Below are 24,717 nucleotides of genomic sequence, written 5' to 3' on the forward strand. Positions count from 1 at the left end.
GAGAAAAATACCTCGTAATGGTGACTTACAGTGTGGACTCTCCTTGGCTCCGGCCTGCAGCAGCATCCTTGCAATGGGAGCATTGTTGGTCATGATGGCGATATCCAGCGGCAGCAGCCCCTCGCTGTTTGGGGTGTTAAGGTCCAGCTCCTCTGGGCTGTACTGTTTTAGCAGCTCCTGCACCCTCTCCAGATCCTGCAGCTCAACAGCCTCAAAGAGAGCCGCATTGCTCTGAAACTGCAGTGACACAAGAAATGGGGCCCATTGAGCCCGGGGTGCTGGGCATTGCAGCCTCACCCCGCTTTCCTCACTGAGATTTGGCTAGGCTCTATTCCAAGTCATTACACGGGGTTCTCAGTGTATTTAGCGCCAGGTGGATGGAGAGCTGAGCCTCATGCCTATCCACAAAACAGGCTCTGAAAGGGAAGTAGGTATGGAATGGGATCTGCTGCCAATCTCTACCAGAGGGGCTGATCCTTGACATCACAACACCCTTAGGAAAGGGGCTCGTTATCCACAGCTGTTGCATGCCTAACAGTGCACAGAATGCCGGTGGATTCGTCAGGCACCTAGGCCTGTACTGATTGGTTTGTATTACTGTAGCCTCGAGGAGCCCCAGCCATGGACTGGGACCCTACTGCGCTAGGCGCTGTACAAACAGAACCAAACGACGGTCCCTGCCCCAAGGAGCTGACAATACTAATCCTTTGTTTTAAGAAAGTGCAAATGACCCTATCCCGAAGAACCATTCAGGACTGGATTCACCTGCTCCAGGAGGGACAGAATTTACTGCGGCTCACCCCCCACCCCTCCAGACATCCAGCCAGCTCTGTTGCTGGGGTGTGTGCACAAAGGATGGGGCATAGCCAGGGATCTGCCCACTCACCCCCGCTTGTCTCTGCCACCAATGGAGTCACACTGAGGTACACCCAGCATTACCACAGGGCTGCGTTTTGGTATGAACACCCACAAGCCCAGAGCACTCACAAGATAGGCCTTGCGTAGCTTCTCCTTCTCACTCCTCCCTGGCAAGCTGCCCTCATCGAATGAAGTGTAGTTGACGCGGAACTTCCCCGACAGGTTGCGGTAAAGCCTCTTGGCGGCGTTCGGGGAGGAGGGCCCTGGTGGCTTCCTGGCCTGGGCCAGCTGAATGTCCCGCATCTGCTGCGTCATCTTAGGCAAGGAAGACCTGGCAAATGGAGGAACAAGAGAGAGCAAGATAATGATACACAATGTAGGAGGAGCATCTGGCAGAAATCTGGCCTGTAAACACTACCAGGAATGTCGGTGGGTCTATGTTGGCCCCATCATCACAGCTTCTGGGAGCCTCACCTGCACCCATGAACCTATATAACACCATGGGGAAGTATTAGCCTTGTAGCGGGATGGTTACCCTGCTCCTGCCCTGAAGGGCTTAAAACAGCCCTGGGAGAGGGCTGCAGCAGGGGAAAGGCTGGGCTGACTGGCAAAGCAGCCACAGTTGCAGCCAGTGCAATCAGGGCCCAGCTGGCCCTTATAAGAGGGCGGTGGGCCAGAAGGACAGAGAGACTCTCTCTCCAGCCTCTTAGAGAGAGAGAGAGAGAGAAGGACCTGGCTGCCTGGGAAGCTGAGGAGGGTACCTAGGGTGGAGTAGTGCTGGGGAAGGGCAGAGGGAGCTGGGGAGCTCCAGCCTAGCAACGCCCCAGGCTGCAGACCGAGTTACAGGCCCACAAATGGGTACTAAGGCTGCAGAGGGACAGCCCAAAGATAGACAAAGGCAGCAGGTCCTAACCCCGCTTGCTGATGATGAGTGGTTAACAGACTGCAGTCTGCCCCAGTGAGCAGGGGTTAGATGGTGACTGGCAGTAGCCACTGAGGCAAGGTGGGGATAGAGGGTTGGGGCTTCCCCGGGGTGGGGAGGCCCAAATTGCAGGGGGGAAGAGCTAATTCCCAGGACAACCAGCAGGAGGTGCTGGGCCGGTGAGTCATCGCCTGGCCACAGGCCTCCTCCCACAAACATGGGATGCAGACAGATTACTCAGTGTCACATGGGAAAGTTGTGGCAGAGCCTGGAATTGGATGTAGATCTCCTGGGTCCTCGTCCAGCACCTGGATCACAAGCCTGTCCTTCAGTATTAGGGTGGGATTTTCAACAGCACTCAGTGTTGGTCTAAATCTGCTCTGTCTTCAAAGAGAGAAGAAGACAGCTGAGTGCTGTGCACCTCTAAAAATCCATCCACTAAGAATCCATCTATTTACAGTGATTTATTTACCTATCTAGACATTTTCTGTCAAATATGGTCAAGTTTGAGAACACACAGCCTGATTTCCCTTCTCTGTTTACACTAGTGTAGCTCCATTGACTTCATCAGAGTCACTCCTGATTTACACCACTGAGGAAGAGGAGAATCAGGCCCAAGATAGACAAATGAGTCATAGTGAGCTAATTTTTAGTAGACCCTAATTAATTTCTGCTTTTAAAATTAATTTATATTGTATCGGTGTTTGAAAATGAAACAATAAAGGATCTCAAGTTAAAACCACCACATCCAAAAAGACATGTTTTTTCCTGACTAGTTGTTTCCACTCACATGGAAGAATTTAAACGGAATAGAAGTCCACCAATTTCATTTCAGTTGGAAGTCCATGAAATTTGCAAACGTTTTAACCAATGATTTAGGGAGGGGTGGGAATAAATGCTCCAAGATTCCATGCAAATAAGCATCCTGAAGTTTGGATTCCTATTAAAACATCTAGAGTGCTAAACTGGACTAACAGATTGGGTGAGATTTTGTGCCAGATTTCCATGACTTTCCTGTATGGTCAGAACCCAGAGAGGCTGAGAAAAGTGAAGATTAAAAGATTTTTTTTTAAAAAGAGAAAGTTATATAAAAGTATAGGAAGCCTGAGTAATTTTTATCTGCCCATCCCTCCCTTTAACTCCAAGGTGCTGCAGTGTCTAATGTCTAATCTTCTGCTGGTCAGCATGGTTCCTCTCACTGCAGTAGAACTAGTACCAGAAAGGCAATAGAAGCTGAATTGGTTGAGGTCTAGAAGGGTCTATTTCCAATGCATCAGGGAGGGAGCCTCCCAACCCGGATAGACAGACATGTATTAGCTTCAGGGGTGGCTGCCGAAGGCACCCTGCCTGCCACCCGACCAGCGACCGGCAGAGCGCCCCCCGCGGCATGCCACCCCAAGCACGCACTTGGTGTGCTGGGGCCTGGAGCCGCCCCTGATTAGCTTGGCTTGAGTTAGTGCACTACAAACAACAAAATAGATGTTAGGGCCTGGGCACTGGCTCGGGCTAATCATCTGAGTACTGACCCGGAAAGAGGGCAGGCACAAGCGCATGTAGTTAGGTGCAAGTACATGGGCAAATACACTGAAATATTTTCACTGGAGCAATCTGACAGATGAAAATTGAGAATGCACGTGCATGCAGTTGCATGTGCAAAATATGGCATTTACTGAAAAGCCTGGCAAAAGGGGTTTGTGCTCAGTTACCCCTTCATCCCTCATTCAGTCAAGGTGAAAGCTTTTATACAATAAAACTTAAGGGTTTGCAAAGATCCCATATCATTCAAGGAAAACTCCAGTGATCTTAGACTTTGTAGCTAGGTAAGTGGCAAGGACCCAACTGTGCCACTTTCACTCAACCTGAGGAGAGCCTTTGTCTGTAAAGTCTTACAGAAATCATCAGAGAAACTGCTTGTAGAATAAAGTGCTTTTCTCAATAGTGTTTGGAAATACCTGTCATTATTCCAGCCTCTCACTGGGAGATAACACTTCTAATGAGACTTCTAAGGCCATGTCTACACCAGGAGCGCTCTGCCAGTATAGGAGTACTGGATACTACACTGGCAAAGCGCTCCTAGTGTGAATGCTGCTATATTGGCAAAGCTGCACTTAGTTCTATATAATAAAACTGCCCCCAATAAGCGAAACAACCTATACTGCTAAAAGCACAACTTTGCTAATATAGCTGCATCTACACAAGGGACTTTTGCCAGCACAGTCAGTGATCAGAACCCTTTGCACAAGGACTGATGTAGCTATGCCAGCAGAAGTAAGTTTGTAGTATAAACACAGCCTAAGCAAGGGCCAACTCTGATGATACAGAAGGGGAGCGAAATAATCTGTTTTGCTGTTAGAAAACACAGACTGGGACATTTAAAAGTCATTGTGAACTAGGCTCTTTATTGCACTTAAGAGTTGATTTAATACCCTGGGACATTAACCGAGCATCTTTAAAACAACTGTTATCTTCCAAACAACTCTGAAGCACTCAGGTTTCCAATATTTTCAAATGGCCAAGCTGATTTAGGCAGCCTTTTTCTGCATCAGACATTCAAGGGAAGCCAGTGTGGGTTGACTGAGGAGTGCAGGGCCAAGTCCCAAACCAGTTAGGATGAACTGTTCCTTTTTATGATGGAGACATCTCAAAAGGATTTTTCTTACTCTTCTCTGCAATCAGAGCTAGTGATCAGAATGTCTTTTTGTACCCCACAGCTTGTCCGATATGGGCATGCTTAGCAATTATAAACACAATTACATATGCAGGCAATTTGCTCTGAGAATCAGCTTCTCCTTCGCTTACCTGGCAAGTCCTGAGCTCTGGATTTTGTGTGTTCCAGTATTACCAATCCCAAGCCATCAAAAAAAAAAAATCATGAGTCAGGCCCAAAAATCAGGAGATTGGCTTAAAATCAAGGGATTACGAAGAAAAAAATTAATTGTGAGGAATTTTTTTTTTGCCTTCTGTTTATTGAGCCTTTTGGATTCACATTTGCAAGCTTTTCTCTCCAACCACAAGGATTAGAAATTTACTTTGATTTAAACGAAATCCAAGATTTTCACATAACATCATGACTCCAGGAGCTAGGGCTTTAAGAAAACACCAAATATTGCAAGACTCACAATAAAATCACAAGTGCTGGAAATACTGAGTGTTCCCTTGTAACTCCTAAAAACACATCTTAAAGGTGGAATTTTCATCAGTGACATGTGGGTGAAACAAGGACAACTGAATTCTGGACTTGGCAGCTAAGTGATTTCTTTAAAAAAAAAAAAAAAAAGAGAGGGAGGATAGTCTTTTGGTTAACACACAGGACTGTGAATTAGGAGTGCTGGGTCAGTTCCCTGCTCTGTGTGACCGTGAGCAAGTCACTTCATTGTTTTGTACCTCAGCTCCCCACCTGTGAAATGGGGACAATAATACTTCTTTAGTCCTACTCTTGTACTGTCTTGTCCATTTAGATTGTAAGCTCTTCAGGGTAGGGGCCATCTCTGGGTGTGTGGGGAGGAGGAGGGAGGTAGGTTCTTGGTTCTGCTCGCAGGCTAAAGGGCTCTGTATGGAAGCATGTGATCACAGTCCGTTTGCTCTGCTGAAAGCCAGCCTAAAGTGGTTGGGAGTAAAGTGTTTTTAGGGAGCAGCCTGTTTTGTCTCTCTGTTTTGGGGTTTTTGTATGTTATTGTTCTAAATTCTAAGAAATAAAGTAGTGTTACGTTGTAACCTTCCAGCAAGAGTATTTATATTTCTATCTAATTTCTTTATGTGTATGTCAGGAAGACATGGACAAATATCAATTTTTACTTATACGGAGACAAAAATATTAATTACTTTAAGATTAATCATTGTTTGTCTTTCTTAGCCTCCTTTAATCCTTCACAAACTGCTACATTATAACTTGTTATTCACCTCTAAAAGTCATTACCTAGATGCCTCGTTAGCAGAGTAAAAATGTCTTTCCTCCTCTCTAACACGTAATCAACATGTATAAAATGGCTGGGATTTACAGATCCTTTTAATCTTGGACTATGGGATATCATTGGAATTTTGGGGATTTCTCTCTTTCTGGACCAGATTCTATCTTTACTCACGTTTTATGTCAGCAAAGCCCATCTTTGATTTCAATGCAAGTTTTCCCTGAGTAGATGCTTTAGGACTGGGTCCTTCACAAGTAAGTCATCTGTTATGTGAATAAGTGTTTTTATTAGTGGATCAGCCACAGAGAAAGGGTCTGATCCTACTTCCTTTGCAATCAATAGCCAAACTCCCATTGATTTAACTTAAAGCAGGATTGAGGCAGTGGTATATTTGGTTTCTCTACATTGCACTGGAATGGGTTACCTAGGGAGGTGGTGGAATCTCCTTCCTTAGAGGTTTTTAAGGCCCGGCTTGACAAAGCCCTGGCTGGGATGATTTAGTTGGGGATTGGTCCTGCTTTGAGAAGGGGGTTGGACTAGATGACCTCCTGAGGTCCCTTCCAACCCCAATATTCTATGATTCCATGACAGAATGTATTTCATTGTTGGCCTCATACTCTGGTATATGAACTGAGAAATGTTGATGCTGAATTTTAACTGATTTTCCATGCAGGTCACTTTATCGGTTAAGAATCAAATTGGGGTGAATGTTATACAGAGTGTGACATGTCTAGCAGGCTATGTCAAGATAATACTCTGAAGATGGAGACACAGAGAGCTGTGAGAGTTATAATGATTGTCAATGAAGCCATCATCATATATAAGGATATTAATAGCAGTCCTGCTGCACTCACTTGATCATTCTGATTTTAGAGTAGACACTCTGGGTTGCAGAATTGCTTTAACTACCTTACCTTTTATTATTGTGCTATTTATAAACTGCAAATGATGGGGAAGTTGGCTGGCTCCTGCCGGTCATGTCATTTGGTTGGGTTTATTTTACAGATTAATAGGTCTGTTTGTGCTCGGGATAGGACTGAGCTGCAAAATTCAGATGCCGACCTGGATTCTGCCAGAGCTGGGGGGTGGTTTGGGAGAAAGGCTTTGGTTTGGCCCATTATGGAAATGGACCAACTATGAAATTCTAAGTTGGGTTGAAATTACTTCAACGTTTGGAGTGTCTGGCTCTGGGGATTTGGTCTTGGCCCATCTCTTTGAGCATATATATTATAGTGGTTTGGATCTGTATGCTGTGTTAGCTGAAGGATTGGTTTTGTGTACTATATTGCTGTTGGTTGGGGCGATAGAGGGAAGGAGAGAGGGTTGGGTTTTTTTTTGTGGGGAGAGAGGAAGAGTTGTTAACTGTAAAAATGTAATACAAAGACAATCAAAAATGAAAGAACAAATAATTTTCCTTTGCAAGCAGGTCTCTTTTCCAGACAGAGTCCATGAGCTATGTAGAGTTCACACTCCCTCCCTTTAGTAGGACCACAGAACATAGGTTAGAAAGGATCTTTACTCTCACAAGACTCTTGTCCAGCCGAACCAATGGAGGGGGCCGGCTCATTTAGATGTGCATCTTGGGTGCTTATCTGAGTCAAACCTCTGAACAACTGAGATTCACCTGTCCCTATGTGATGAACCCCACCCAACTCCTACCGGACAAACCACACAGTACAAAGAGGATTCTCCGCTCCTCCTGACTACTCCCAGGGCATTGTGTGAGTAACCCACACACCTCCTGCGTGTGGTGTTCTGTCCCATCTAGTGGCACCGAGACCACTTAGAGAGAGAGATTAATGAGTCTGCTCTACAGCCTTAGTTAAGGGCCATATGGCTTTTAGCTCATGCAGTAGAGGTTCATGCACTAAGCTCTAAAGATCCCAGGTTTGATTCCACCTGCTCACCACCGGGGTCTGTTGGTATTACATGTGCATCACTGTTTATTGCTGCTTTATCACCTAAAAAGACGCCTATTCAAAAGTACCACACAGGAGAACAACCAGAACAGTAACAGCTTGCCTCTCCCTGAACACAGCATCACATTAGTAACATCAACCCTTTCCATCTCAGAGGCCCCCAGACTCTCACACCTCATCTGAATTATCCCACCACATGCCCTCTGGGATTTGTGCTGAAAATTCCAGCTGTTTCTGATCAAGGGGAAGGGATGTGGATTCCACTTCCTGGAGAACAACCTGTCATTGCTGCACATAGGGAGCTCTAATGGGAGTGGCTCTGGCCCGCTGATTGCTATTGTGGCCATGTTGCATGGGGAAAGGATGTAAAGAATACATGTGAGAGAAGCTTGCCCCTCTACAGAGGGCCAGCTGGAGGCTGAAGTGGGACTTCACTTGGGCCATGCCTAGGGCTCTACATTGGAGTGGATTTCACCTATGACCACCATATCAAGCAAGCTGGTCCCAAGCAATGGGCTAGACCTGGGGAAGTGGCAGAATGTTTTTATTGTATTTTAGGAAAAATAACTAATGAACCCCTGAAAAAATCTGAAGCACACTTCCCCTTGGACAGCAACCTTCCCCTCTTATTCTCACATGCATCATCCACTAGCTGCAGCATGAGAAGTCAACCTTGCTTGTGTCTCTTAACCCGGTGAGTGCCAATATCCTCCCACTCCAGGGAAAGAGAAATGAGGGCCCAGTTCTATTCCCACTGAAGTAAATGGTAAAATTCCCACTGAAGTGGAAGCTGGATCGGGCCCTTTGCTCAATAGATCCCTGCAACCTATTTAATTCTGAAGTGTCCATCACTGCAGAGGCCACACTCTGTTAAGGAAAGGTGTGTTGGAGTGTTTTGCTGCTGGTTGTGCAGGGTCCAAAGAATGAATGTTGTACAAGATCCAATAAGGAAATGGCACGGAGGCCACAGGGATGTTATAGCAGGTACACTTGAAATTGCTGCTAACATATGCTAGAAATTTCACTGTTATTTTCCTTAATTTTATTTGCTTTTAAAGAGATGGAAATAATTTGGAGTTAGGGAGTGGAAGGATGAATCTATATAAGTTAACTGCCCCAGAACTAAAAAGGGGTCCTGTGTGATATTTATGGGCCATGTGGACTTGGTGAAGAGGTCTTGATTTAGACAGAGCTACGCCTTGCTGTGGAGCAGTTATGTGAAAACAGCACACAAGTGTCACGCCCTTAGGGCATGATCAGCCAATAAGAGTTTCTCCTGATGATGTAACCTGCTCCTACTGGGGAGAATTAGTTAGGAGGGGTTTCTGAGGAGTCAGACAACTGCCCTCTTTGCTCTTGCAGTTTCAATGAAGCTCAGCTAAATTCATCTTGCGCTGAACACAATCAGTTCTTGCTTTTAATTACTTGCCTCCAGACTTGTAAATAAAGTTGCTCCAAGCACAACAGAAAGGACACAACCACAAGTTGGGACTTTGGACCACTAGCAGCTCTGTATGTGTGCATGTCTGTGTATGTACACATGTGTGTGTGCACGCATGGCAGCATGGAATGGCAGTGATGTAACACGAAAGTTCATGCACGAATCAGAACCTGGTGGGTCACATCAGCCTATACCCAAAGGCTGAGGTCCTTTTAAATGAAGTATGAGGGACGGCCAGACAATTAACCAGTGTAATTTTTTTAATTACAGGCCTCAGAACAGACGTGCAAAAGATCTTTTAACTTCATCTCTCTCTTTCTCTGTAACAAAGTTTCCCTCAAACACAAGCAAATCCACTGGGTACTTCACAACGATGTGGTTTCTGTATATTCCATGTTTATGTTTCCAATGCTCTGTGAACTTGGCCTAGTAAATAGCGTTAATAATTGTTGTAATTATACGATTTTTAACTGTATTTAATTTAAGGGTGTATCCTCTTAGACTCTTCGGCAGAGCTAGTCCATTTCAGACAGGGCTGTTTTACCCTGTTAGCAGGGCAGACAGGTTGAGAGCACAATGGAATGAACCATTTCATTCCAAGCTAGACCAGAAGCATAGAGGGATGTAATATGGAAGGGACCTAGCATCGTGGCATCTGGGAGAGCCGTCTAGGTTCCAAGAAAGAAGATACAGACCTGGCAAACTACAGATAGACCTTGGGCCTTATTATCAGAAAAGCCAAGCAGTCATAACTCCAGCTGACGTCAATAGGAGCTGCAGGTGCTCAATATCCTTGAAAATCAAGCCTTATATGGGTAATGACTTGTCTCTGCCCATATATATGACTACCTATGTCCAGATGTTGCTTGGTGGCTAGTCCAAGCTGCATCCCAGTTCTTCTGCCAGCAGGGTCTGAATCAGGGGCGGCTCTAGGGATTTTGCTGCCCCAAGCACGGCAGGCAGGCTGCCTCCAGTGGTTTGCCTGTGGAGGGTCCGCCTCCGCAGGCGTGCCTGCAGGAGGTCCTCCGAAGCCGCGGGACCAGCGGACCCTCCGCAGGCACGCCTGCGGGAGGTCCACCGAAGCCATGGGACCAGCGGACCCTCTGCAGGCAAGCTGCAGAAGGCAGCCTGCCTGCCGCCCTCGCGGCGCTGGCAGAGCGCCCCCCGCGGCTTGCCGCCCCAAGCACGCGCTTGGCGTGCTGGGGCCTGGAGCCGCCCCTGGTCTGAATGTGAATGGGTTGGTGTGAAAGAGTCTCTGCAGGGGCTGAAAATAAAGACTAAAGCAGTTCAATGAACTTGTTTAGCCCTCCCATGTCCTCCACCCCCACCCCTTTTAGACACTGGGCTTGGAAATGATTAGCTCATCCCTCCGCCTGTTGGTGCTGGCAAGAATGGGCAGATTCCAGAACAGAGTGGCAGACATGAGCTCAACACCGTCCCTTCTGTCTGCAGAACCAGTGTGGGTAGCTCGTTACTTAGAGAAGCTGCTCCCTGCTGTCTACAGCCTTACGCAGCACAAAAAATGTTGTGAGGCTTTGTGGGGAGAGAGCGGGCGAGCAGGGCATTAACCCTTTGGAAGGTAGAAAAAAGACTCTGGGTGGAAAGGATGTGGATAGAGAACTCTCCAGTGGGACAGTCAGGTAAGCTTTTAGGTCAATGCCATGGAGAATGTGCTGCCAAAATTTCCAGAAGTGGTAGCCACCAAATCTATCCATGTTACCTACAATTAACTTGCAACTTCCTTTGCTGATGAGAACAGGATTCATGAATGGGAGGTGTCCCACAATGCTTGTTCTCACCTCTCTGGCCATCGGTTTTAACTCTACTGCCCTGCCCTCAGGTGACCAACCGTCAGCCCCATCCCGTACATTCCTTTGCAAATTTGAAAGTCTCTTTCCTGTTTGCTCGGTGATGTGTGCAGTGGTCTCAGTGCATCTTTCCAAGTGGCCATGCCTGCTCCACGCACCAGGTGATCCCCCGCTTGGAGCAATGCCGAGCTGCTGGACCTCATCGGCATTTGGGGAGAGGAGGCTATCCAGTCCCAGCTGCACTCCAGCCATAGGAATTATGATACCTATGGACAGATTTCACGATGCATGATAGAGAAGGGCCATGACCGGGGCACATTGCAGTGCAGGGTCAAAGTGATGGAGCTGCGGAACGCCTACCGCAAGCCTCAGGAGGCAAACTGCTGCTCCAGTGCTGCGCCCACGAGCTTCCGGTTCTACAAAGAGCTGGACGCGATACTCAGCGGTGACCCCACCTCCACTGTGAAGACCCCTGTGGATACTTTGTTGGCTCGCGTGCCAGTCGAGAGTAGACCCAGGCAGGAGGAGGCAATCTTGGATGAAGAGAGGGGAAGGGGATCCAGAGGCAGAGGATGACTCGGAGGTCAGAGATGCATGCAGCCAGGAGCTCTTTTCTACCCTGGAGGAGCCTAGCCAGTCACAGCAGTTGGAGTTGGCGAAGCGCAAACAGGAGAGGAAGCCCCTGGTAAGTGGATCTGATTTTGGGAATTGCTGAAGCGAGTTGTTGAGGGCAGGAAGGTTGCAGAAAGCAGGCTTGTCTCCTACCTCGTGCCTAGCCTGAGCGGTGGAACAGGCTGTCGATTCACTCCCTCACTTCATGGGAATCTCCAGGAAACTCTTGTGGAGATACTGGGCAATCCACTGCTGCAGGTTCCTCGGTAGAGCTGCTTTGTTTCTTGCCCCATTAACGGTAACTTTCCTGCGCACTTTGCCGTCACGGATGAGGGGACCATAGCTGCACACAGGCTAGCCGCATAGGCGCCAGGGCGGAAGCTGCAGGCTTGGAGAAGACCTTCCCTTGATTCCCTGCTCACCCTCAGCAGCGAGATATTTTCCATAATGATCACCTCCTGTGGAAAGGGTGGGGACAGGAATGATTATCAGGCCCAACCTACCTGGCTCTCCCCAAGTGCCCAAGAGCCACGTGCCCAGTGTACAGCAAGGTCCAGGAACAGAGATTTTCCCTGCCCCTGCAGCTACTCACCATTTTGGGCATCTTGTGGCTCATGTGTGCTTGCCTGGGGTGAGCCAGTTAGTGTCAGGTGTGTGAGTACCGGCTGTGTTTTAAAGCACTGACTCAGTGTTGTCTGTGTTGCAAACAATACTGCTTCTGTAAAATGTTGCATTTAAACTTCACAGAGATGACTTTGGGAGCCCAGCCTTCCTCTTTGTTATTGGTGGCAGAACGGCTGCGCAGAATTAGAAAGCGGCCAAGAAGGACTAAGGAGGACTTTCTGCATGAGGTTATGATGCACTCCGCGGCTGAGAAAAAGAATTGAAGGGGTGGCAGGAAAGCGAGAAGAGGGACCGAAAAGAGAACGCGGCACACCAGAAAGAAGCCACGGAGTGGCTCTTAACAGTTATGGAGCGCCAAGCGGACACGCTCCAGGCGATACTAGCTCTTCAAACCGAGCAGCTCTGTGCCACCCTCCGCTGCAGCTGCCGTCACAAAATTCTTTCCCATGAGCCTCTCCCCCACCGCCAACACACTCTTATCAACCTCCTGACTCCACTCTCTACCCGCAGCATTCCACTCCTCCCTCCTCACAGTCCAGCACTGTGAACTCCCAATATCCACTGCACTCAACACCCATCCCTCTGCAGTTTGGCCCTGCTGAAGTACAGCACCCGCTTCATTGTACTCCAAAGAAGAAGGTTGGGTATGATCCCTGGACATACACAAATCTGTAGCCATCCCGGGACCCCTCCTCCTCTTGAGACTTCGCCCTCCCTCATCCCCCTCCCTGCTGATGATTTTTTTTGTTTGACTCTCTCCTCTGGTTGTTGTCTTTCAATAAAAGAATTGTGTTTGTTTGAAAGCAATCTTTATTCTATTAAGTGAAGCACTGCAAAGCAACATACAATTATGTTAAGGCCCCTTCTTGCATCATGTGCACCAGTCACCTCCTAGCATTACAAGCACTGCAGTCCTGAGCATAACAACAAATGCTAGTGGCTTTCAGCTTCAAATTGCTGCCTCAAAGCATCCCTGATTCTTATGGCCCCACACTGTGCCCCTCTTTGGCTTGTCTTTGGCTGTTCAAACTCAGCCTCCAGGTGCTGAGCCTCTGCGGTCCAGCCCTGAGTGAAGCTTTCACCCTTCCCTTCACAAACATTATGGAGCGTACAGCATGCGGCTATAAGCATAGGAATATTGTTATTGGCCATGTCCAGCTTCCCATACAGGCATCGTAAGCGGGCTTTTAAATGGCCAAATGCACACTCCATAGTCATTCTGCACTTTCTCAGCCTGTTGTTAAACCGCTCCTTGCTGCTGTCAAGTTGCCCCGTGTATGGCTTCATGAGCCACGGCATTAAGGCGTAGGCAGGATCTCCCAGGATCACAATGGGCATTTCGACTTCCCCTACAGTGATCTTCTGGTCAGGGAAGAAAGTCCCTGCTTGCAGCTTCCTGAACAGGACAGTGTTCTGAAAGATGTGTGCGTCATGCACCTTTCCGGACCAGCCTGCGTTAATGTCTGTGAAATGCCCACGGTGATCTACAAGCACCTGGAGAACGATTGAGAAATACCTCTTCCGATTAATGTACTTGGTGGCTAGGTGGTCTGGTGCCAGAATTGGAATGTGCGTGCCATTGATCGCCCCTCCGCAATTAGGGAAGCCCATTTGTGCAAAGCCACCCACAATGTCACACACGTTGCCCAGAGTCACGGTCTTCTGGAGCAGGATGCGATTAATGGCCCTGCACACTTTTATCAGCACGACTCCAATGGTCGACTTTCCCACGCCGAACTGATTAGAGACTGATTGGTAGCAGTCTTGAGTAGCCAGCTTCCACAGTGCAATTGCCATGCGCTTCTCCAGTGGCAGGGCAGCTCTCATTCTCATGTTCTTGCACCGCAGAGCTGGGGCAAGCTCATCACACAGTCCCATGAATGTGGCTTTCCTCATGCGAAAGTTCTGCAGCCATTGCTCGTCATCCCAGACATGCATCATGATGTGATCCCACCACTCAGTGCTTGTTTCCTGAGCCCAAAAGAGGCATTCCACTGTGGTCAGCACCTCTGTGAATGCCACAAGCAATCTCGTGTCATAGCTAGTATAAGTGGCGAGATCAATGTCACACTCCTCTTGCCTTTGTAGTTTAAGGAATAACTTCACCGCCACTAGTGACGTGTTGGTCAGTGCAAGGTCAACAGCTCTGGGATCCATTCCTGCAGCCCGAAAGAGGCACGGCAGGGTGAATAGTACACAAACCATTGAAAGATGGCGCCAAATGTGGACAGAAGCACGGGGATTGCTGGGATGTGAAGCAATGCATCATGGGGCATTGGGACAGGACCCAGGATGCCCAGCGACCCCTTTCGCCTTCCCACGAGTCTTAGCGGCAAAAGAGAAAGAGGTGCTCTGTGGGATAGCTGCCCAGAGTGCACCGCTCCAAATAGCGCCGCAAGTGTGAACACGCTATTTCGCATGCAGCTAGGGATTTTGCAGCAACATGTGACGTCACCTGATACTGAAATCCATCTTAAATCTGGTATTTTTCCATTTAAAAGGAGGGGTGGGGACCCAGAGAGACAAAAGATTCCCACCTTGTGCCAAAGCTATAACAGGGGGTGGAGTAAGACAAAAGGAGGCCAGTCATGAGAAAACCCCTGCTTTCCACCTGAGATGTCTGCTGGAACTAACAAGGACTGTACCAGGGGAAAGGATTGGGCCTAGACTAGGAAGGAGTCTAGTCTGTGAAAGAAGCTTATTGGAACATCTCTGAGGGTGAGATATTACCTGTAAACAATTTCTTAATGTATTAGGCTTAGACGTGTGTGTTTTTGCTTTATTTTGCTTGGTGACTTATTTTGTTCTGTCTGTTATTACTTGAAACCACTTAAATGCTACTTTTTATAATTAATAAAATCACTTTTGTTTATTAATTAACCCAGAGTAAGTGATTAATACCTGGGGGAGCAAACAGCAGTGCATATCTCTCTATCAGTGTTCTAGAGGGCGGACAATTCATGAGTTTACCCTGTATAAGCTTTATACAGAGTAAAACGGATTTATTTGGGGTTTGGATCCCATTGTGAGCTGGGTATCTGGGTGCTGGAGATAGGTGACCTGCTGAGTAGTTTTTAGTTAAAGTCTGCAGCTTTGGGGGCATGGACCAGACCTGGGTCTGTGTTGCAGCAGACTAGCATGTCTGGCTCAACAAGGCAGGGTTCTGGAAGTCCCAAGCTGGCATGGAAAATGGGCTCAGAGGTAATTCCAGCACGTCAGGTGAAAGTCCCAACCTGTCACAAGGGGCTTCTCTGCTCCATCCTCAACCCTCCCACCCTTCCCACCATACGGATGGAGCAGCCCTGGAGAGATCAGGCCCACCTAAGCCTCAGTCTCTCTGGATGCTCCTCTGCTTTCCCCCTGCAAAGCGATCTTGCATAAACACTGCAGCCATCTAGCCTGAGTTGTGCACATACCACAGACAAGACCAGGACTTGGGAGTAATCCCAAAGCCACTGGGAAGGCAGGGAATGCACACTAGATGTGCGCAGAGTAACAGACAGCAGAAACCCTACCCCACTGTGCAACTTCTGGCTTTGTTTTTATCAAAGGGTTCTCTCCGGCGTAAGCAAACCTCAAGTATAAAGGTTGAGACATTCAAACCAAAAAATTAATGCACCGTTTAGTGGTGTTTTATTGGACACCAATAAAAACCCCAGACAATGTTAAGAGCACCAGCCCAATAGGCTGGATAGCTTTGGGCCGGATTCCGATAACCTCACCTCATACTGAATAACACCTAACTCCATGAGTAGTCCCGCTGACATCAATGAGATCATTCCTGGGCAGTACAAGGGTAGTCAATGTGCATAAGGGCATGTGAAAATGTCCCCTGATATTTTGCTTTTTAGGCTCTCCAGTTGGAAATCCTGTCCTGAAAATGTGCCAGTTCTGGGCCTGATTATCAGAACCTGGTCCCCTTTGTACACAGGCAATTTTGCATACACCTCCACCCACTTCCCATGTGCCACCACCGGCATATGCAAGTGACAGCTTCTAACACTAGTAGACACTGGTGCTGGAATTCCAGAATGGAAAACCCATTGGCGTGCATTGAAAACTGCCCATACATCTGGGAACCTGGGGTTGAGGCACATTGGAAATCAGGCCTAGGGTTTTGTCTCGTACACACTTTCTCCTTTTCCCATTAGGTAAACTTGTCTGGTTTTTGTTTAGAATGAAGTATAAATTAACATGCCTGTTTTGTTTAGCAATAACAACTTTAACTTATATAGATGAAGTCATGTCAATACATTTTTGTTTGTGTTTCAGAATAGTTAAGGATGTCAGCCCAGCCCAGGGAGAAGCGTTTGTTAGTTCACTGCCACTGCAAAGCCAGCAGGAGCAGCACAATGGACTGCATTTTTGTAGGGTCTACAGAACTAGTAGCAATTGCTTATTGTTTTATCCTTGTTTGTTATTTGTAGAAGGCCCCTGCTGAGATCAGGGCCCCGCCATGCTTGGGGTCTGCAGACACATAGTAAGAGACAGTCCCTGCCTCGAGGACTCCACAGTCTAACTAGCCAAAGGCTGAGAGGGGAACCAAGAGATGCAGGGAGGTGAAATGACAGACCCAAGGTCACACAAGGCAGTGGCAGTTTTATTTCTCAACGACAGACTGGTAGATTTGAAAACAAACCCCAAACAATTCGCTATCAGGAATACACACGCTTATTTAAACTCTAAGGGCCTCAGTCTGTTTCCTAGTGGAAATCTGTACTCTTCACTAAACCCATGTTTATGCTCGGCATTCACTGGTCCCCTTGTTTGAGGCTGGCCACAGAGAAGCAAGGGACTTATGGCAGGGGGAATTCATTACAGTGGCTGGGAAGCAAGTTAGGGCAGCTTGGCCAAACCAGTCCCAGCATAAGGGGCGTGCAAGTTACCTTCCTTTCAGCCCATGTGCTGGATGCAAGCATGTAGCAGGGCAAGCATGAATCAGGCCCTAATCAGTCACATCCTCACATGCCTAGGCAGGGTCCCACTGGCAGGGCGGCATGGAGTGTCCTCACATAGGTGCTCTGCCTGGTCCAGGGATGCATGCTTTCCAGAGTTCTCCATCCAGCACATTTAACCAGCACTGAAGTCATTCAAAAAGCTAATACACTGGTCCTAAACTCTGAGACTTTTTGAGGTATTTTGAGCCATCAGTCTGCTACAGGCCTGATCTCCACAACGTGCACTGCTTCACTGAGACAACAGTAACTTTGGGAGCGTGGGGCTGGAACACATTTTGCTGCCATATGATAATGCAAGTGCCCAAATTCAACACTGTGGTTGGGACTTTTCAAAAGAGCCTAAGGGGCTGCTGAGACCCACACTGAAGTTCAATAGAAACTGGACCCTTCATTCCTTCAGCCTCCTTTGATTCTCCCAGCCACTGCCATCATCAGGGTCTACTCTGTCTGTGATCTACTCACACGACAGCAGTTCACAAGAAGTGCTAACATGCACACACTGTCTCTGTGCATATGTTTATATACCCGGGTGCGCCAGTGAGCAGTAGATAACACTGCTTCCAGCATGCTGGAGAATTTCTCTGCCGTGATAATGACTAGGCACTATATGCAACAGCCAGATCTTTTTTTCAACTTGACAGCGCTAATAATATTGTCCATCAGTGGGTTCTTGTTACAGCCAGGCACTGGCTGACAAACAGTCCCTATGCTGCATTTTCTCCTCAGGGCAGCTCCCTCAATTAGCCTTTAAGGGTGAGGGAAAGTGAAACCCCAGAATCTCTTGGTGGCTCCATCCAAAGATCTGTGTCAGACAGGAGATGCAGCAGGAAAGAATTAATGTCAAGGTGTCAGGCCAGATCCTCAGCTGGTGTACAGCTCCACCAGCTTCAGTAGAGTGTTGCTGGCTTATTCAGCAGAAGATCTGGCCTGTCATTTCTGGGCTGTTCTGAGATTGGCATAAGTGGGAGCCATTGCCTGCAGTGACTGCTGCTTGGTGCAGAGGGAACTGGAATAGCACCAAGCACAGGCGGAGCTCCCACACCATTCCCTACAGTGCCTCCTGCTGGGAAAGGCTGCTCATGGTAGACAAGGGTGCTCCTTCAGATGCTCCCAGCTGTAAGTCTTGGCTTGGTCCACTTGGTTGGCCTGATACAGGTGAGAGCTGCCCCCCAGCCAGCATTCCCCTATGCTCCCTACAGTGCATCCTGCTGGGGAAGACTAGGCCTGGAGTAGCTGGGTGCTCCTCACACCCAGCACCACAGCAGCTCTGGCTAGGAGAGACCAGCACCTATGTATTGTAGCTTTACATAGCATCTCCACCATCACATAGTAGAGAGGCTAAGATCTCCCCACTGCATTCCTCACACCGCCAGCCTCTAATTCAGGCCTGCTCAACATGCGGCCCACGAAGGCTCACTGTGCGGCCCGCGGGGGGATTCTAAATCCCGCGCACACGGCGCTCTGCGGGCAGCCCAGAGCCCTTTGAATCCCGGCCGCAGCTGAGATGTAAAGGGCTCTGGGCTCCCCGCCGCTGCGGGCAGCCCAGAGCCCTTTGAATCCCGGCCGCGTCTCCAGCGGCCGGGCTGGGGCTTGGATTTAAAGGGCTTGGGCTCCCCTCAGCGGCAGGAGCTCTGGGCCCTTTAAATGCCTGCCCCAGCCCCGCAAAGCTCCGGGTTCCCCCAGCTGCCGGAGCCCCAGGCCCTTTAATTTGCCCCTGAGGGCTCTCAGCCACCTCTTCAGCTGGGAGCCCCTGGTTGATTTAAAATCAAGTATCACCTCCCCACCCCCAACCTTCCTTTTTGGCCCACGGCTGTTTTGGTGGGGCGGTGCTGGGGAAGGAGGGTTTGTTTCTGTAGGGCTGGGTGGCGCTGGGGCGGGGTGTTTCCGCGGGGCCGGGAGGTGCTGGGGGGGGTGTTTCTGCGGGGCCGGGGGGTTTCGGCCCTCAGCTGTTATCTTTGGAGTAATGTCGCTTTACGAGTTGTGCAGGCCTGCTCTAATTGCTGCTCAGTATTAAATATCCGAGTGAGGAAGCCTGGGGTAAATGTTCTTGTTATGGGAACATCCAGTGCTGAGGCCCTTTAATTACATTGGTTTTGTTTTGTTTTTTTACTAGTTGTGCTGTGGGATCCCCTCCCTGACCAGAGAAGAACACGCTAAATATGGCTGGTTTTAATGTCCACACTGAAACCTGAATCGCGGCACCAGCCTGGCTGGAAATGGTGCAACCCAGGGCTACCAGGGACACACATTCCAACCCCTCCACTGCACTCACTCAGATCCATGCTGAAAAGCAAAAGCACGCCACCTCCTCTGCACGGCTGAGCAGGAAACAGTCTCCAGTTCCTGCTCGCTCTCATTCAGTATGTTCCACATCCCAGCACTAGCATAGCTCCGAACAAAGCCACCATCCATCCACTGCTTAATGTACCTGGCCAACCACTCAGTCACCTCCCTCTTCATTATAGACCCCAAGCCCCTCCTCGTCCCTTGCCACTATCCCATCCCATATCGTTCCCCTCACAGACCCCAATCCCCCTCCTTGCCCCCATCCCATCCCCCTCACAGACCTCAATCCCCCATCATCCCCCTCACAAACCCCAACCCCCTCCTCACCCCTTGCCACTATCCCATTCCCCATCATCCCCCTCACAGACCCCAACCCCCCTCGCCACTATCCCATCCCCCATCACCCCCCTCACAGACCCCAATCTGCCTCCTCGCTCCTTGCCACTATCCCATCCCCTATCGTTCCCCTCCTTCTCCAATCCCATACATATCTTTCATCTTGATGTGTCCCCCACACTCTAGGTTATTTAAAAAGCATTTGAAAGGATGCTGTCAGGCTTTGAATGTGGCTTGGTTTGGTTGTTTGTTTTTGTACTGAAGTTTTATGATTGTATTGGGAAGGAGTCCTAATTGAGGCTGCAATTGGAATTACAGTATGTGATATTGTTTTATTTAGTTATTTATTTAGGAGGGGTTTTAACTACAGTATAATTAGGCTGGCGAGTGTTTTTTTGCTTTGAAATGGAACCTGATGGAAACAGGACTAAGCAACAAGTACAACTGGTCCATTCCCACCCCACCCCCCAATATAAGTATATGATGAAACACTGTAGTTCCACAATTGCCTTGGGGCCTTCAGAATGGCTACAAACTGAGGCTCCGGCCTGATGAAAGGGCCACAGCCCTGGGTCACCTGTGATGGCACTGGCTAAAGCCTTGGATACCAGGTATTCAGGTACCACAGCCTAGACAGAGACAGACAGGCAGCTGCCTGAATGCCTGCTCTGCATTATAAACTGTGCTTCACCCCTATCCCCAGCATGCCAAAATAGGTTTCAAGTGCTGCATAAGGAAAGTCTGGCCTGCCAGCACCAAGGTGGCTAAATCAAAACAGCTGCACATAAAACATGGGCGGGAGTGGGTGGGCAGGAAGGGAGGTGGGAATTCTTACACCTGTTCCAGGAAGAAATACTACCCTGTCAGCCTGCTGGGAGGAAGCACTGCTTTGTGTTGGTAAAGGACATGAGCAAACTATGCTCAGAGGAATGTATCAAATGCAGGCACCGAATCATTAAAAGCCTGATCCAAAGACGGTTGAAGTCAAGGGAAAACAAACAAACTCCTTCTGGCTTCGATGGACCGTGGATCAAGCCTGTAATGAGCAGATTCACAGTGAGGGCTAAAGAGATGAGTTTGGGAAGTCTCAGCTGGCTGGTCACCACCTGGATGCCACATGCTAGCAGCAGTTCAGAGGGAGGCAGAGACTCATTAACCTACAGCTCAGTTTCTTCCCCTGGCCTGGGTGAGGGGTTTGAGACACAGTTCTTAAAAACAGGATGGGGGAGGCCACTGGAGCAGGTTGTTGCAGGAGTTGCTGTGGTAACACAAGCCTGCTTGGAGCAGGCAGCTTAATCGGCAAGTCTTCATGGCTACAGAAGGTGCCATGAGGGATTGCGCTGTGAAGACATGCTGCCGGCCTGAGCCACTCCCAATGCCTCAGACAGGTTCCTGAGGCTTGGCCTAAACACAAGAGACCCCAGATGAGATAATGCTACTGATGAAACTAAGACCACCTTGCATTTGCATGAACTCAGCAAACTCTGTCCCTTTCGCTATCAAATAGGTTTAGAATATAACAACAATACTACCTAACTCTTATACTGTGCTTTTCATCTTTAGCTCGCCAACTGCTTTATAAAGCAGGTCAGTATCTTTATCCCCATTTTACAGAAACAGAGGCACAGAGAAGTAAAGTGACTTGCCCAAGATCACCCAGCAGGCCCATGGCAAAACCAGGAACTAAAAGCAGGTCTCTGAATCTCACTCCAGTGCCCTTTCCACTTGGCTATACAGAGTAGAAGGCCAGAGGAACCTACTGATCTACTGTTAACGTTCCACAAATACCAAACAATGAAAATGCTCATAGGTGTTACTGTGCCAAATGCATATCTGGTGTCTCTCCAGTGGCACTAGACCCAGGATGAGTTTGAGGCACTAAATATCACTAGACTGAAAGCTCCCTGGGGCAGAGACTGTCTTCTTTGTTGCTTGTCTGTACAGTCCTTAGTGCAATTGGGCCCTGATTCTTGATTGGTGTGTCCCGTCCCCCCCCCGAACTGGAAGGGACCTTGAAAGGTCATTGAGTCCAGCCCCCTACCTTCACTAGCAGGGCCAATTTTTGTCCCAGATTCCTAAGTGGCCCCCTCAAGGATTGAACTCACAACCCTGGGTTTAGCAGGCCAATGCTCAAACCACTGAGCTATCCCTCCCCTGGGCATTAATGTAATACTAATTAATAAAACTACAACAACATAGGGGGGCATTACGCAGCACACCGACCATACTGTTAAATAGATCTTTTTGCAGCAAACTTCTCTACAGCTAAGTGTCTATTTGTGCAAAGGATCTGAGTCCTGCAAGACCTTGGTATAAACAGGGTTGCACAGGTTATACAGCACCTGGATTCATTGTTCCCCCAGTGTTTCTCCATGTGTCAGACCTTAAAACGTTCAGTTTAAACCTCCCACCAACTGATGCTTTCTCATCTCTCCATTCTTTCCACTTGATTTTGTTGTGCCCCTCATCCCCAGAAACAGTGGCCCTCTTTGGCTATTTAAAAAGCAGCATTGACAGGCTGTTCTGGGAGTTCTGGCTCATGCTTCTTGGTGCTGCAACACCTCAAGCCCGGTGGCTATACAACAGAAGCAACTGCTGCTGGGGAAGAACCCTCCAGCTTCAACAAGGACACTGAGCAAGAGGAAAGACGCCCCTTCCTAGCATCACCTACACAAAACTATGCTCAAAGAATGTTACAGTTGTGAAGTAAAACACTTGCAAGTTAGGAAATGCCAGAATGAAAGCTGCCTGTGAACTTACTTAGGCCGCCTTCTGCGTTCGCATGATGATTGCCTTGGTGAACATCACACAAAGCCTGTGGCAGAGCTAGGGACAGAACCCAGAAATCCTAGGTTCCAGCACAATGCCTTCAACACAGGAAAACATTCGCTTCTCTTCTTGTAACACTTTGCCTCACTCATCATCCTGTGCACTCCACAAAGCAGGAGTCTGGTAGAACATTTTGTACATGATTAAGGCCTGGTCCACACTTAAAACTTGGATTGACATAACTATAGTGCTCAGGGGTGTGAAAAATCCACACGTGGAGTGACATCACTATGCCAACCTAACCCCCGGTGTAGATGCAGTTAGGTCAATGGAAGAATGGGGGTGAAACAAGAGGTGGAGTTCCTACAGTGATGGAAAAAAAGTCCTCATTGCTGTAGTTCCTGTCTACACTACAGGGTTACAACGGCATAGTTACAGCACTGTAGCTATGATGCTTCAGTGCATGTAGTGTAGACATGGCCTTAGATTGTCCATAAGAAACGGCTGCACGATGAGGCACACACACCGGGAGCTCAAAACTAAGGTTGCATAGGCAACATTCATTCTGGCATTCCTAACTTAAATGCTCAACTTTGCAAGCTTTATGCTCTTTTAACATGACTTTGTATATATGTAAGCCCCGCCTGTCCTCAACAGGATTCTGAACCCAGGACCTTTAGAACCACAGATGATCTAGTGTTTCCTTCTGGCCTTAAACTCGATGACTATGACACAGCACAGATCTCTGTCATTTGGCTAAAAGACCCACTGGCAGATCTGATCTGTGGTCCAGGCAACGTAGGTGACACAACAAATATTTTGCCAGTGGCTTACACAAGTATTTGCTAGACAGAAGAAAGCTGGAAAGCTGATTATGCTCCACACCAGAAGTCTTCAAAGAGAGACTGAAAAAAAAACATTTTAACACTGGCAAAGCTACCCATTTCCACCGGCTCTCTGCTGAAACATTATGTAAACATTCTACCTGAGGCAGAAAGCAAGCATGGGAAATATCAGCCCAAATAATTCAAGTTTGACAAAGGTATAAGCCTCTGTACGCAGGAGCTTATAGTGGAAAATGCTGGACAATCTTGACAACTGGTGTCTACCAGTTCTGTCTAAAATAAATGTGTGTGTGTCAAGAGAAAGGTACAGTCCCTGCACTTTCTCCTCTGTATGGCCACCCCTTTCTCAACAGCACTCGGTGCAGAATACCCTGCTGGAAGAGGGCTGATATATTGTTTAGCTAGAGCAAAGAATGGTGAATTGGTGGCGGGAGCTATCAGTCAGAGGTCAACAGCTGCAGTAGGCCTAGGAGCATGAAAGACAGCAGTTTAGCGGTTGGCGGGGGTGGTGTTATTGCAGAGCTCTCCATTGTTAGCCCTAACTTGTCTAGGTTTAGTGCAGCTAATGAGGTGCTGTAAGCACTGTCAGTAGATGTAGTCCCACTAGGCAAGTGAATAAACATGTGTGCTCAGCTAATCAATTAGAGACCAGCCCAGAGCCAGGCCTCACACTTAGTCAGCTTTACAGCATCATCTCACCCTGCTCAACGTCAACAGTATGTTTCAGGCCAACAGGAAAGGAGAATACAGACATACTTCTGGAGAGAGAGGAAAGGGAAGCTGGGGTACATCGTGCATGCAGGATACCAGCTAATTTGGAAAACAAATCCTTCACTGCTGTAGGACTTAACAAGGGCATGAATGGCTAATAGGACCCCATTAGCTCCTATGTGAGTGCTTCAGGGAAAAGCCTTTTCAGCCAGAGATGCAGCAAAGAGGTCCTCTCTCATTATTGTTATTTATTATTTGTAGTGCAGTAGCACCAAGGAGAAGCAGGATCCCATTTTGTATGGTGCTGTACAAACACAGAACAAAAAGACAGTCCCTGTCCCAAAGAGCTTTCAATCCAAGTGCTGTCCCAGTGGGTCTCTTATGATCTCACCTATCAGAACTGCTCAGCTATCTTCTGGGATTCTCCTACACCACCCATGAGATAAAACGCTTGCACAGAGGTCCTGGCTGGGAGTTTCAAAACCACCTACTTGACCTGGGTGCCAGTGTTCCCTCTCTGCTACACACCTGCTCTGCCCCAGCCCCACCTCCACTCCATCCCTTCCCCAAAGCCTTTGCCCCTACCCCGCTCCCACTCCCCTGAGGACTGCAGCAGGGCCATGTTTGCTCTCACCGGTGAGTGCTGGGGGGTAGTTCCCCCCTGCCCCCTCAAGTCAGCCCCCCTTGGGAGGCCTGGGGGGGGGGGCTGCGTAGGGTCCC

The 24,717-nt window shown here is 48.4% G+C and overlaps 1 protein-coding gene across 14 annotated transcripts in view; it reads right to left on the bottom strand.

Moving 5' to 3' along the window:
- LOC123344354 (ankyrin repeat and fibronectin type-III domain-containing protein 1-like) overlaps positions 1-24,717 on the bottom strand; it is a 596,720-nt gene that overhangs the window by 26,033 nt on the left and 545,970 nt on the right. For 13 of the 14 annotated variants that reach the window (XM_044980488.1, XM_044980475.1, XM_044980476.1 and 10 more), the window contains 2 exons: positions 988-1,189; positions 30-237 (listed from right to left, as the gene is read on the bottom strand). In XM_044980488.1, the coding sequence (XP_044836423.1) occupies positions 30-237; positions 988-1,189 (410 nt within the window). Of the gene's footprint in view, positions 1-29; positions 238-987; positions 1,190-4,579; positions 4,600-24,717 lie in introns of those variants that run through there. The other variant, XM_044980487.1, reaches the window with a different exon arrangement.

This window comes from Mauremys mutica, chromosome 11, assembly GCF_020497125.1.
Source record: "Mauremys mutica isolate MM-2020 ecotype Southern chromosome 11, ASM2049712v1, whole genome shotgun sequence".
NCBI lineage: Eukaryota > Metazoa > Chordata > Testudines > Geoemydidae > Mauremys > Mauremys mutica.